The sequence below is a fragment of the Colobus angolensis genome, unplaced genomic scaffold (assembly GCF_000951035.1).
Source record: "Colobus angolensis palliatus isolate OR3802 unplaced genomic scaffold, Cang.pa_1.0 Scaffold48, whole genome shotgun sequence".
In the NCBI taxonomy this organism is placed as follows: Eukaryota; Metazoa; Chordata; class Mammalia; order Primates; family Cercopithecidae; genus Colobus; species Colobus angolensis.
The window spans coordinates 12721314-12737382 of record NW_012118265.1 but is presented as its reverse complement, the minus strand read 5'-3'; the positions used below and the strand labels follow the sequence as shown (position 1 = coordinate 12737382).

Below are 16069 nucleotides of genomic sequence, written 5' to 3'. Positions count from 1 at the left end.
GACATCTTACATAACTACAGTACAATATCACAACCAGGAAATTGATATTGATACAATCCAAGCTTAATCAAGTTTCACCAGTTTTACATGCACTGTATATGTGTGCGTGTGTTTTTAGTTTATATAATTTTATCACATATATGGGTTCATGCAACCACTAACCACAGTCCATATACAGAACAGTTCCATCACAAGGATCCCTTCTGCTACCCTTTTATAGCCCCCCGCCTCCTTCCTCTTCTTTTCCCAGCTTGTGGCAACAATGAATCTGTTCCCCATCTATATAATTTTGTCACTACAAGAATGTTATATGAATGAAATCATACAATACATAATTTTTTGATACTGCTTTTCTTCACTCAGTATAATTTCCAAGAGATCACCCAAGTTGTGTATATCAATAATTCTCTTCCTTTTACTATGGAATGGTATTCCAGTTTATGACATACCACAGTTTGACCAACCAGTCACACATTAAAGTACACTGGAGTTGTTTCCAGTTCAGGGCTATTATGACTAAAGCTGCTATATACATTTGTGTACAGTCATCTACATGAATACAGTTTTCATTTTTGTGAGATAAATGTCCAACAGTGCAATTATAGTGTTGCATGGTAAGCACATTTTAGTTCTGTAAGAAATTGCCATATTTTACTCTAGAATGGTTGTACCACATTGTATTCTCACCAGCATCTGAGCAGTCCAGTTTTTCTGCATCCTCATCAGCATTTGATGTTATCACTACTTTTAATTTTAGCCAGTCTGATTGATAGGTAGTGATATCCCATTGTCATTTTAATTTGCACTACACCAATGGCTAATGATGTTGGACATCCTTTCATGTGCTTATTTGCCATCTATATATCCTCTTCACGTGAAATGTATATATATGTATTTTGTCCATTTTCCAAAAGGATTGTTTGGGTTATTTATTGTTGAAAGAGTTCATTGTATATATTCTAGATACAATTCATTTTGTTATATATGCCATTTGCAAATATTGTCCCCCAGTCTATAGCTTGTCTTTTCTTTCTCTTGACAAGGTCTTTCACAGAACAAAAGTTTTTAATGTTGATAATGTCCAATTTGACAGTTTTCTTCTTTTATGAACAGTGCTTTTGGTGACAAGTTTAAGAAGGCTTTACCTAATCTGAGGTTTCAAAATTTTTCTATTTTTTTCTAAACTTTTTATAGTTTTCCATTTTACATTCAAGTTTGTGATCCATTATGAGGTAATTTTTGTATAAGGCATATAGTCGAGGTTCATATTCTTGCTGAAGGATATCAGATTTCTCTCACATTTTGGACAATGACATTGCTATTCACAGAGGGGTTATTGAGCCTGTGGGTCTCCCTTTTCCTTTTCATGTCCTCCCCCATCCAGTCTGTTTTTCTCTGTCTGTCCTAGAATCATTTTCTTAAAGCCACATTTCATCATGTCACTCTCCTGCGTAAACACCTTAGATGGGTGTTGACTCATGATGACAGACCTCTAGCCCTTTAGCTGGGCATACACCACTTAGACAACCCAACCACAGTTTCCCTTTCCTTAACCTCCACATATTTGCACAGCGCTTCAGCCACACAGGACACACAAAGGTCTTTCAGAGATGCTTTGCAGATGCCATTTTTCCCCACTACAAAACCATTTTTTCCCCCTGTATCTCTCGCCTCAACACTAGCTGGAAGGTCACCTTTTCCACATATCTTTCCCCTAAAACACTTGCTCCCCTAACTTCCCAGGAAGAATTGCATCCTCATCCAAATTCCCATGAAACTCTCCTCATGCTTCTTTACTGCCTCTGTTTTTTCATCTGTAAAATAGGGCTAAAAAAAAAAAACTTATAGAGTTGTTTGGAAACTAAATAGTTAATACCTGTAAAGCAAATAGAAGCACAATCTAGGCCATAATCAGTGCTCAATACATTTGTTATTGATGTCCTAATTTTCATATACCTTTGTTCTATCTCATTGTAATAGTTTATTATAGATACGTTTTCTAAGTTGATTATTTATTCTTCTTCTCTACCAGGTTGTATAAGGTTTTCTATAGCTTCTTCTACTTTCTCACAATGTTAGTACATCATAGATTGTGATAAACATTTGTTGAACTAAATTCTTCAAATTTAATAAGCCAATACAATGAAAAAAAAAACTGACCTTTCCCCTTGAATCAACAAGTTGTTTTATTGAACTCATTATTTTGGAAATTAATGGACATCCCTCCACTTCAATTTTTGTTTTGTTTGAATACAAGCATGAGGGTTAAATGAATTGCTGAAATAAAAGATGATCATGTTATTTATTAATGACAGAAAAGTAGGTTTATTCTACTTAATGCTCTCCAGTAAGACAATACTCTTTTTTGTTTAAGGGCAAAAATTATGCTAACTCTAATAGACAGGGAATATTGGGTTCTTCATTTTGCATTAAAGTCATACTTTCCCCACATTCTTGGAAGAAGTTGTATCCAGAAGGATTGTGAAGAAGAGTTAGAATAGGTGAACATTTGGGTAAAGAAGAATATAAAATACATTGGAGAAGGTGATGGAAATGGGAAGGATTTGGTCAACCACACTGAAAAAATGACATGCTCATTTCTAGTTGGTAGTTATATAAAAATAAAACTATCTAGAAAGGCAACAGTATACTTTTATACCACTGAAGAATCCCAGAATATATACACAATTAACTACAAAAAGAAATATCAAAATCTCTCAAATGCCGTATTGGCAGTATTTTTGGTGGTTCCTCCTGCCACAAAGCCCGGCTCTGGTGTCAGCATTCACCCTCCCCACCCTCAGGTGACTCTTGGCCTAAGTCATTCCCAATGCCAAGGTGTGGTTTAGGAAGGGGCCTATGGCGCAGTCCTGGGCAATGAGGCACAAGAGAGTCTACTGGGAAGTTTATCTTGCTCTTACAAAAGAAAGAGGATGTGCAAGGAGGAGCTATTTCATTTTCCTGTCTGTGAACATTGTAGTATACATGAAGATGTTGCACTCAGAGCTTCTGAAGTCACCACACAATTAAAGACACTTACAAGATAGCACTGAGAATGGCAGAGCAGCAAGGTGGGGGACTTGAGTCCATGATGAAATCACTGAGCCCGAAAAAAGGCAGGAGTCCCTCTGTCTCAGGATATCTTGTTACCTAAGATAATAAACTCTTTATTGTCTGACTAGCTTAGCAGATTTTCTATTTCTGGCCTACAAAAGTTTGTAAACAGACTCAGTATCCTGAGTGCTCTAAGTAAGACTGACATACTGATTTTAAGAGGAAACCTGCAGTTTAGTTGACTAGAAGTGCATTCATACTTATAATGACTATTCTAGAGGAGAGACAGTCAGACTTGTTGTACAACCAGTGAGAAGTAACCGTATAAAGAACACAGACTCCTGAAGCAGGGAGCCCAGGTTCAAATCTCACTTTTGCAGCTCACCAGCTGTGGGGCCTTAGGCAAGATACTTTATTTGACTGAATTTCAGTTCCTTCGTTGTAAAATGCCTACAGCAATACCTACCTCATAGGTTGATAGGGTGTACTAAATGCAATAATGTAATAATAAAGGGCCTGTCAAATAGGAACCCAAATAAATGTTAATTTCTCTTCCCCTAATTAATCCTTTGCCAAGATGAACCACTAACTCGATTTATTAGACCATTAATTCAGATGCCTTCTTTCCAGCAGGAATTACTCTGTCAGCGGGGCTGGTGTCATCAAGAGTAATTTCTGCTGAAAAGTTTCCAATCTTCATGTTTCTACTGTGAAGCCTAGTGTGGTGCAGAAGGGATCAGGCAGGGTTACTTCCAACCATAGAGAAAATTGATGTGACGATAACCACAGTGGAAGGGTTTATACGCCCTTGATTGTTTTATTCTCACACCTTAAAAAAGGTATGTGGGTGGAATTAATGGGCTCCAGGGAAGTGTGCTTGTAGTAACTTTTCTTCCGAGTTATTTCTACATTTTCCATTACATTCCACCAAAAGCAAATTGTATTCTACCGATCATGATTACCAAGCTCCTGAATACAATTAATTAACACACTGTCTTAATAATATATTGTGTTTGGATTATAAAAACAAAAGTAGCAGTTGGTGTCAGCAAGAAGTCCTCTTTATTTCTGGTATGGTAATACAGGCTATTGTAAAGGTATTCAACTTTTGCAATAAATAAATAGAAGTCATGTTTACCTAAATAGTCATTAATTACATGCTTGTACTAATAATGAGGGTAAAATTGGCAAATATAACTGGGAGGCAATTAGACATCAAAACCCTTTAAAATGCATTTACTCTTTGACCTAAAAATTCCACTTTTAGGAATTTATTTTTTATAAAGAAATAAAGATTTGTGCAATAATTTTTCAAGAATTTTTCTTGCAGGAAGAAAACAACCTAAGCATTCAAGGTCCAAAGATTAAATTACGGAATGTCTACCCAATCAAATACTACACAACCATTGAAAATGAAATCATAGGAAAAAAATGTATTGACATGGAAAGATGCACGTGATATATTCCCAGATTTTGAGAGGTCATAAACTGTACGTTCAGTGCTTTAGAGTTTTCATTAAAACATATTTATTTTTTAAAGTTTCAATGGCTATATACCAAAACGATTACGAAATGCTTCTTCTTAAGGATTTTTATTTCCTTTCATCTTGATTCTGTATTTTTTTCAATAAGTATAAACTGTGTAATAAAGAAAAATAATTTTTAAAAACTCATATGAGAAATTAGTAAAATACTTTTAAGCTAAATAGCTAGTAAACAGACCTTTCATTGTTTATTATCTAGATTCTGAACTCTGGCTTCTCAGATTTCAGCCAAAATCTGCTTTTTAAAGTTGAAATTTAGGAGGCTGAAGACCAACTCCCCAGGGCAAGAAGATCATCAGGTTGTCCTTTTAGGGGAGGTGACTGCTCCCTCGTCTTACTGTTGATCATAAACTAGAAAGGGAGTGAACTCTGTTTTAAAATGGGGGTATTCTCTTCAGTCAGAAATGTTCGAGCCCCTACAATGACATGCAGGGAAATTTAAAGTAGCTTTCCTGCCCATGCTTAGTTGGTTCTTTGTGTTTCCACGGAAGGATCCTTCCAAAGGAAAGAAGCCGATTGGCACCCACTCTGGGATGCAGCTCCTGGCTGTCACCTCCAAGGAGACAAAAGTTCTGGCCTCTATCAGAACCCTGCCTGCCATGCTTACCTGGACTCTGATTTAGTTATCATATTATTATTAATTATTATTGCCATGGGTGTTTATTGACCCTCTGCTGTGTACCATGCACTTTGCCAGGCACTTTTCACACATTATTTCATTTAAAATCTTAACAGCAGCCATGGAAGGTTAAAGCTATCATTAACCTCATTTTATAGATGAAGAAACAGTTTGCCCAAGATTATATGGCTAGTAAGGACAAAAGGCAAAATGAGAAACTATATCTACCTGGATTTTATTAGAGGTTCCTTAACCAATTAAATTTGGATGTTTATAATTCACTTTGGGGAGAAAGTTCAATTTGCCATTCCTGGGTCTTTCTAGACCAGAGTTAAAAGTAATTCCAAGAAAATACTAAACCACTTCACATTTCACAACCACAGGAGTGATTCTGCTGTATAGCCACACCCTTGAGTGCTGGTGGCAAAAAAAAAAAAAGGCCAGGACACAGCCAAGGGTCCTTCTGTGTTCAGCTCCACGCTGACTTGCTTGTCGCTTAACTTTTCTAAACCTCAGATCCCTATATAGAAAATGAGCTTTACTCTTGTCCTAAATACCTTGTTTGTGAGTATCAAATAAGACAATGTGTGTGTAGGCACCTTTGAAAGTACAAAGAGCAGGAATCTTGATTATTCCTCACGCAAATCACTTCCGCCCTCAAAACTCAAAAGCAATGTAACTTTTATATAGCATTTTGCAAAAGACTGAGTGAGGGGTTTTAGAAATACAGAGAAACCTTAATGTTAAAAAGTCCCCTGTGTAATGTTTCCCCATGTTTAGCATTAATAAGTCCTGAGGAAAAGTCATTGACTCAATGCTCCTTACCCCCATCTAATGCTTTTGATTTAATGTTTCCTCTCTAAGTGCACGAATTTTTGAAATCCAGGAAATTTTGCCACAGGACTTAAGAGTCTCCTGTGACTTGATGTTAGGGTATCTCCTTAGTCATTTTGGTCTGTGCTCCCTGGGAGCAAATTAGAGCTTTGGCCGTGAGTTGATACACATTCTGTTTTAACTAAAGATGATAGTTGGCTCCATTACTCAAAAATATTATACCAAGGCTTAGGATTACATTTGCAAGGACTAATTTTTTAAAAAAACTAATATATGGCGGTAAAGAGAACAAAGGAATTTTTTACTGACCATTTTTTAAAACAACTTGAAGTTGTAAAAGCAATATATGTCCATGTTTTAAAATTCAAAGAGGGTACATAAAGTGAAATGGAAAAGTACTCACTCCACATACATTCCACTTCTGATTGGTAAACACTAGTTTCTCATACATGCTTTGAGAATTTTTCTATGATTATACAAGCAAATGGATGTAAATATATAACTATTTTTTAACACAGTATCATTTATGCTGTAGACTGCCCCCAAAATGCTTTTTTCCTAAAAGTATGTTTGTATAGTTTTTAATATTCTCATGTATTGCTCAAACAGTTTTAAGCTCTCTCCTCTGCAGCATTCCATTGCATGGATATAACAAATTATTTCAATATTTTTCTCTGGGTGAATACTTAGTTGTTTACAGATTTTTAATAACACAAACAATGCTGCAACAAAAACTTCACCACATGTCTGCTCAGTTATGTGAGTTCATCTGTAGAAAAATTCTTAGAAGTAAAACTAATAAGTCCAAAGGGAGGTGCTAATCATGTGTTGATAGATTTTTTTTAATGCAAATTACCATCTAAAGTTGGTTGTCCTAATTTGCTTTTCCCCCACCCTTGCTATTGAGAGCCCTGCCTTTGCCAACAATGGGTATAGATGATACAAGAACCTATTAAACTAAAATGGATACTATTAATTTTCAGTGGACACTGGATTGAAACAAGTATTTTTTTAGGTCTTAGATAACAAGAAACTGGAAATCCTTGCCCCTAGAGGTACTGTGACTCTCCAGGCCTTGAGCTCTGAGAAGAAATCACATTGAAGTGAAATAAATCTCAAAAGAGGGGCTTAACACTCATGGAGTGTTTATTGTGTGCCAGGCACTGTTCTAAGTACTTTATATGCCTTAAGTCTCCTGTAATTCCCAACAACCCTACTACAAAGGTGCTTTAGTCATTTCCATTTTACAGACAAAAAAACTAAGGCACAGGGAACTTAATTCCCCAAGGTCACTCGGCTGATAAATGATAATGCTCAGATTTGAGCCTAGAAGTTTGGGTCCAGGGTCAGGTGCTTTTAACCACTTATGCATTCTGTCTCTGTGCTCCTAACGATATGCTAAACACATTTATTGAATACCTACCCTGTGCCAGGACTGACACAGGCATCATCTTATCCTCACAGCAATACTAAGCAGTATTATTCCTGTTCCAGAGATATTAAAGTGGCTTTCCAAAGTGACAGCATCATGGCTTTCCAAAGTGACAGCAAGGGGATGTGTACCGGGGCATGTCTGATCCAAAGCCTGTATTTATTCCACTACGCCATGCTTCTTTGTAGGAAGTAGTTGTCATAATATTCATTTTACAGATAAGAAAATCAATACTTCAGAATGAGACATATAAGGGGCTTTAAATGGGGTCATCCTTGCTAACAAAGAGAGCCTACCAGGGAGCTCCATCACATCTAGTTCTTCCTTCATCAGACTGCCATACAGTTGGAATATTCATGCATATTTAATTATATATACATGGTCATAGAGTAGCATATAGTGGCAATTTGCTGTCACCCATAAAGTATGAGCTCAAATTGTCCAGTGTGGACTAAAATTGAAGGCAGAATTAAAGTCTCCCAATTCCAAGTATCAACAAAGCCCATTTTAAAAGAGTGATATAGTTAGGTGAGGATGAGCAGATGGACTCCCACACTGCAGAGACATACATCACTAGAATATGGTAGCAACATATTTTTAAGCTCAGTGAGAAACTCATTATCTGTCCATCAAAAAAACAGGTTTGGTGCTGGTTCCTGAATTTACAACTATATTTCCTTACAGTATATAGGAAAGTTTGAGAGCCCAGGAAAGGTAAGAAGAGCAGTCCAAGGATGGAGAGCTTCAGAGGAGAGCCTTCTGGGTGGGCAAATCCCACCAGCCAATCACTGCTTCTGCTCACACCCTCCATGCCCAGCTCAATGTCTAAGAGCTCAGGCCCTGGGTCCAAATCCACTCTGCTGCTTGACCACTGTGTTACCTTTAACAAGTTATCAAGCCTCTCCAGCAGTTTTCCTCATCTGTGAGATAGGCAGTAACCAACAGTGCCTGCCTCATTGATCCGCCATGAAGATTAAACATCATCCGTATAGATCACTTCCCTGAAGTCTGGAGTTAGAGCACAGAATTACAAATGTCCACATACACAGACCCTTCCCTTTTATGTTTCAGTGTCTTATTCATTTTTTTTAATGAAATCAGGAAAACATACTGTCCTATATCTAAGTCTGAAACAGAAAAGGGAATTTATACTCATTGGCTTACGATAGCTCCATGCTCTGGAGGTCAGAGTATGCAAATCTTGTATTTCTATGTCTGGCAGCCCTAGTTACGAATGAGGCATTAGATCTCTGTTATCACTGTCACAAAACAAACAACATGTTACCAGCTTATCTTTTGATTGTCACAGCTTGTTAGGCACAAGTCAGTGTAGGCGGTTATTCAGTCAGATTTGGAGGTTAATTTGATTGTCTCTTAAAAATTTTTTTTTGTACACCATGGATGCTAACATAATATTACTACAAGGGGTTTCCTGCACTCTACAGTAAAACAAGTCAGCCTGGAAGAATATGCAAATGTGACTGTTATGTTGTTCAGTTTTCAGGGCAATTAAATATTTGCTTTGAGCTTCTCATATTGCATTGCAAATTCCTACAAAACTTTCTATTCATTTCTGTACCTAAAGCTTATTTAGCATCAAGTCTTTGCCATTATTTCCGTTGTATTGAAAATTGAGTTTTTAATTATGTGTCACAATCATATATAATGTGAATCTTTATTTGCAAAGTCTTCTTTCTGTTCATGTTAAATCAATTACCTTTGCCCCTTTGTTAGTTGGGCAGTGGGAGGCAGCAGTTTCAGATTTCCTCTATGAGAAGATGTCTGCAACTCATGATAACAGTGTTGGCTCTTCTATCTACCCCAGGAACAAAGACCTTTAATTAGATGGGCCAGTCTTGTCAGCCTCTGCTGGGCAGGATCAGATCTATATGGAGCCAATACAACTTCTTAAAAAATAAAATATAATAATAATTAGTTACTCAAACTGGCTGTTAGAAATTGTGTGGATCCCAAAAAGGTATTTTTACAGTTGAATTTAGAAAAAAGAACCTAAATGTTGTTAGAATGGTTGGTGTCTGTAAACATAACTTTTGTCTTTGATGCCTTAATCTTTTGTTTAAAGGATTATTCTGAAAATCTCTAAATGACAGTAAATTAAAAATCAGGCAAAATTTGAGGAGTTGAACAAGCAGTGCTCGAGATGAAAGAAAAATGAAAAATTTATGTAATATTCATTTGGGGAAATAAATGAGATGGTTCATCTGCAGACACCTCTTAGACTCTTGTCATCTTTCCTCAACAAGATCCTTCTGTCCATTTCTGGTTCCCATACACAAGCCTCGCATCACTCAATTCAAGTGTTCAGGTCCCTTTTGAGTACTATATTCCCCTCACATATTCTTTTAATAAGCCTTAAAATTCTATTTTTCCTTCATATTTTTTCATGTCTTTATTTTACATTCCTAACTCAAGACCTCATTTCTTCTCACCTAGAATAGCAACACAGCCTTCTTACTGGTCTCTCTGACTCCTGATTGCTCTCCATTCAGTGGAGCCTCCACATCGCAGCCTCATTCACCTTCATGCAAGCCTATTTTGATCATGTTACTCTCTGATCAGATACCTTCAAAAGAAAAGTTAAACTCCATGACCACAGTTCTTTGGTCAGCTCCAATTTACTTTTCCAGATATATCTCCCATTAGTTTCCATATATTCTCCAAATATATGGAATTCTATATTCCATATTTAAAAATTCTATTCTATTCTATAAAATTCTATTCTATAAAATACCTATTCTATATTTAAAATATTTAAAAATAAACAATTCTAATGTTCCTTAGATAAAGCACTGAAATTGCTTCAGCCCTGAATCCAGATTGTCCATGCAGTCAGATCATACAGGGTCTTTACATGCCATAGAAAGAACCTTTGAATTCGTTTAGGCTACAGGGAACCAATGAAGAGTATTATGCATTGGAATTGTAAATCAGAGTTATATTTAACATAGATGATGCTGTGGCAGTGGAGAGACTGAATTGGATGGGAGCAAAGAGACTAGTAGGAGGATGTACTGAGCAGTTCTTGGATTTTCCTGAGAGATAAGACTGAAAGAGTACATTTGGAGGGACTATGATGAGATCAATTCTAAGTGTGTTGAATGTGAGGTTCTGGGGACTAGGGTGAGACAGGCAAGGTGCCTGAGAGTGCAAAACTTAAGGAGACACTTACTCTGAGGTGCCCACTCAGCACTTGAATGACCCAAAGCATACGTACTTCCTTAAATTCTTCAACCTAGGCACCTAGCTTGCCTTACCGCTAAGTTCCTATGATACATTTCGTAGAGATATCACCTTGGCAGCCAGGGAGGTACACCGCCCAGCTCTCCCTTCAAGAAAGAACTTGCTATTCAGCTGCAAGAAGTGCAGTTAGCTGACAACATCCAGCTACAGGACCTTCAGGATCTTCTTTGACTTTTAAGCCACAGTCACACTCTTTCAGAGAACCCCTAGCCAGCGATTGAGCATAGCAGGGGTACTAGGCCTGGTCATTTCTGCCCACTGTGAGACTCCTTTAATGGGCAATCTTCCCTCCAGAGGTTGCCATTGGGTTGGGTGAGATTTTATGAGATCTGCATTGTGTGGTCAGAAGGCTCTCCCTGCCCAATTTTGGTTCCTTCCCCATTTGTCTTTACTCTCAAATAAACCACTTGCACTACTAATTCTGTCTCAGAATCTCTTCCCAGAGAACCTAAATGACACAGCCAGTGAACAACTAGTTATACCAGTCTGGACCTGGAACTAGAGATGAAATAAGCTGAAGTGATTTTTTGTGTGTGTGTAGTTAGAAGGTTGGGCTCTAGAATCTGGGTTCAAATCCCGCTCCTCCATTTCTGACCTTATACAAACTTAGACAAGTTACATAAGCTTCTCAGTACCTCAGTTTCTTCACCAGTAGAATGTGGATATTAATAGTAAACGAGGACTATATAAGACAATGCATTTAAAGTATTTAGTGTAGTGCCCGGCCCATAGCTGGCCCATAGTAAATTCTCAATAAATATAAATTAAAATTATTATGTAGACTTTAAAGTTTTGTTTACAGAGGTTGTTTGGTATAACAAAATAGGATAAATATTTACTTAATGAAATTATTTTCCACAGACTATAATAAGGTTAGTGAATATTAATTTTGAAAAATGTATTTTTTCAAAACATAGCCCAACTCTGTAATTTTTTTAATTTTATTTCCTCTTACTTCTAATATAGCTCCTCTCTCCATACAATGTCATTGCCTTCTTGTCTCTTGCCATGATTTACTTCTCCTTTCTGTTCCATCTACCCCAAATTCTCCTATTCCTCCCCTTTGTATCAATTTTTGCTAATAACCTCCTCCCCTGCTTGGCTGAGAACTCATCTTCCCCAGAGAATCTTTCTTGACCAGCATGCCCTCCTCACCCTAACTGTGATTGTCCTTCTCTATTGGCAAATGCTCCCAAGAATTTTGTCCTTTTGAAACTAAGTGGTACAAAAAAAAAAAAAAAAAAAAGCCAATGCAATTCTCAAACCATATTGAAGGTGTCATGCCTCCATAAATAATGGTTAATAATGAAATAGCAGGAATGGTATCTTTAAACAGGAGCTTCCCTCCTTGACACCTCCTTTTATCCCAAAGCTAGAAGCCAGCTTGGCGATGTGATGCTTAATAAATGCTTACTTAAAGGAAGAATGTTTTCAGCTATGGATGCATGGTCAGCCTACAAATTATATTTGTATGTCTTCATTCTATATATGAGCCTTAAAAATAAAATGTTTGTTAAGACAGTCTCAGTCACATAATAGGGAAACTATTGTATGGGGGGAAGTGTTTTACAATTATTTTAGGTATTTTGGGGTAATACAAATTTGTTTCATAAAATAAAGGCCTGGTCTACAATATGTCTAAAGCCAGTAGGAGGTCATACTTAGAGACAGATGGCAAATGCAGTAGTCTTTCCTCTCACTTTTTAGTACATATGATATTCACTACAAAATGGCACAGAATGTTTTTCTGTTACCACACAGTACTACATAAGCTTTGAGAAACAAAACCTCTTTTTACACCTATGCAACTTCAAACAAAATAACCGACTTCAAAAGTAAAGTGAGAGTATTTTGTAATGTGATTGAAGGCAAGGAATATTTTTACATAACTTACTATTTCTATATATGTATTTATGCATATTGCAATACACATGAAAAAAGGTACTGCTAAATCTTCAGCCATCCTATTCATTCAACTTAAAATCTTCATTAAGATATTTACATTCAAGGCAAGATTCCTACATTGAATAGGACACAATCTTAGGTTCATTTATAACATTGGAAATGAATAGGACCTAAAATAGAAATCAGTTACACACAGAACAATCTATGAGTATAACATTAATAGCCTACACAGATTTTTAATGGCTCCTAATATAATATGCTGTTTCAAGGAGCCATTTCTACACACTGAAATGCATTTTTACTGTACTATTATACTTTAATTATAAACTGAACATGGTTGATAAAATCAGCATTTAGATTTATGTAAATTTTTTTGAATATACATAATCCTCTATAAGTACACAGCCCTATATGTGATAAAATATTAGATCTCGGATGCTAAAAAGTAAAAGCAGCTTTCACACTGACTTTAATAATATTCGTTTTTATTGTTACAACTTAGTAAACTATTTTACTAAAGTTTACAATTGTTACTTTGATTTACAATGCGAAGTAAATCAAAAGCAATTGTTGCTTTTATAATCATTATCATGAAGCAAAAATAATAGCCAATATAAAATAATTAGCCTATTTACTACCTCATCTTAAATATATTAAGAAACTACAAGATGGCATTAATACTATCCTAATCTGCTCCACTTAAGTTAGTATTTAAGATGCTTCCATTTTCAAGTATCACTACTCACTGTACATTTAGAAAACCTACTTGTGAAAATCTAGTTAATTTCTTAGAAAACTACTAGTTCAAAGAAAATCTACTTAGTGAATGCTATTTGACTTGCTACCTCATTTTCTCATCTTTACAACAATTAGTTAATATTGATCTCAAAAAGCAAGAGCGTAATGCAAAGTGAAAGAATTATTATAATCTGAAGGCAAGAAAACAAGTTTCTATTACAAAAGTAAGCAATACTCAAGATCAGTTGTTTTTAAGCAAATAGCACATTATAGTCATAATTAGCTCACCGCCAGTTAGAAATATACATACACATTTTTCAGAATAAGTCTTTTAAATATAGTGTTGCAGGTATCTTTCTAGCTTAAGAATTTGAAATAGCAATTAAGTACAAACCTTAAATCATTCATCTTTACAACTAAAAGAGCAAGCCCCAAGGATGTAAATCTCACCCAATGAGACAAGGGATGCTGACTATATTATTAATTGCTAAGTAATCTCTTAATTTTAGAATCTAGCACCCAACACTAGCAAATAAATAATATGATTTATGAGCCTGCACTCTCACGTTGCTTTACTAGAGTTCAATAAGCAAATGCAGATCCTAAATGTACAGTGTGAATGTGATTCCTACAAGACAGAAAACATAGCAGGATTTGGCTATAGCAAATCTACCCCAACTACTTATTATTCAAGCACTAGCATTTAGAATACCTAAAATGCCTGCTGAACACTGCGGATCAACGTTCCCCTGGGGTTACTCCAAAGCAGAACCACATCTTTTCCCCTCAGTGCTTACTGAGTTTTAAGAAGGCAGGTAACATGGGGTAGAAATTCTCGTGCAGCAGCAGTACAACTCTTCTCTCCCAATTTTCAAAAATCAACACCTCCTCCCCATACACATGCACACACACACATACACAAGAAAGGAGGGCTTTTTAAATAGGTGTTTAAAACATACCATTTGCATGGGTTTGAAAAATTTATTTTTCCTCTACTTGCTGCTGTTGTGTAAGATGTTTACAGATCTGATTAGAAAATCTGGATGTTCATAAAAAGTGTTGCTTTCAATGAGATTCCTTTAGTGAAATCTGTCTGCACAGACACATGTATACATAAATAATACATATTTATGCACACATGCCTACATTAACAAGGACACATGCACACACACCTAGACCAACAATTAAGCCCACACTGTTCTAGAAGCTCTTTTTGACATTTTTTGCATGCATTTTAATTCAGATGACAGATTTTTAAAAAATAATAAGCAGCTGCATATAACGCACATCAAAGTGGCACGTTTAGAAAAGCAAATACATTACCAGACGCATTTTGAAGTTTCCGGAACACCCGCAGGTGAAAGGAGACTGGATGGGATGCTGGCACACTGTATTCCTCAGAATCACAGAGCTCAGTGTGACTGTGGGGGAATGTGAGGCGAGTGTGAAGCTGGAAACCTTTCAGTTGAGCTCACTCTAGGCATCAGAAAGCCTCAAAGAGGGGAAAGAAAAAGGCAGCCCACAGACAGCTAGATGAGAAACTTCTGGCACCTCTCCAGCTCAGGAATGAATTCTCTGTAATTTGGAGACGTATAGTGATGGAAACGAAGAGAAACTTGGATTTACGGGTGAATTTGCTCAGTGATGCAGAAATAGGCAGGTAACAGCCTCTCAGCTCATTTTAAAACAGTCATTCAGAAACAAGACTGAATCAAAAAATTAAGAGGCGTCCTGCTTTTGAACAAATGGAAAGGCTACTCCAGTCAGCTTCCCTAGATACCTTTACAAACTTCAAATGGATCATTCCATCAGCTATTTGTTGCACATTTTATTAATCCCGGTGCAGAGGTAAACTGGAAAATCTAATTCCTTTTACGTAGAAAACTAGATTTATTGCTTCTTTTTATAATGCACTTTAGACATAAAAATACATAGATTTACTTGCAGAGTTCTCGTTTCTTGTGTAAAACCACTACTGTTTGGTCCAGATAAAATGCTAAAAGGCTTGTTCACAGCTTTTCAAGGAAGTGGAGAAAAAATGTTTAATACTCAGAAGCTGAGCTGAGTACTGATATTTAAATGTACAGTTTGAAGCAAAGACAGTATAAAGGAAGAGCCCTGAGCCATTAAGTGGCAGCTAAGAGATACAATTATATACAAGCATTGAGGAGGCAGGTGGCTTAAGTCTATAAATTTATACATAATTAAGGATAGGAAAAAAAGAGATTTGGCAAATTAAGTTCTTAGAGACAATAGCTATGATTTTGTTTAGGTTTACAAATAGGCTAATAATTTCTGAGGAGTGCACGTGGACGTCACCTTGTCTGAAGAACTCCTAAACCTCACGAATAGAGAGCCAGGCATTGCACACTGGCAATCTATATTCAAATGTAATGAGGAGGACGATATTACCATGAAGAATGTTGTCATATTACATTGTGCCTGTGTGGCTTAACTACTCATCCAACCTTGCAAATGGCCATTTGCCTGGACTCAATAGCAAACGTGCTATTGATGGGAGCGAGTAGGTGGGAGGCTGATTTTATTTGTTTTACCAGGGACACTCCTTTGGGAGGTTCGGGGATAAAATGCCTGGGCTGAGCATGGGAGTCATTTTGTTCAAGGCCACACTCGCCAATAGTAAATTTGAGTGGAGTTAATGATGACCAATTAAGCTACTTA

At 36.6% G+C, this 16069-nt stretch overlaps 1 protein-coding gene across 1 annotated transcript in view; it reads right to left on the bottom strand.

Annotated features, from left to right (window-relative positions):
- LOC105523974 (schwannomin-interacting protein 1) overlaps positions 1-14900 on the bottom strand; it is an 833968-nt gene extending 819068 nt beyond the window's left edge. The window contains exon 1 of the mRNA XM_011959051.1: positions 14711-14900. Within this exon, the coding sequence (XP_011814441.1) occupies positions 14711-14719 (9 nt within the window). The 5' untranslated portion in view covers positions 14720-14900. The remainder of the gene's footprint in view (positions 1-14710) is intronic.
- Positions 14901-16069: the final 1169 nt, after the last annotated feature.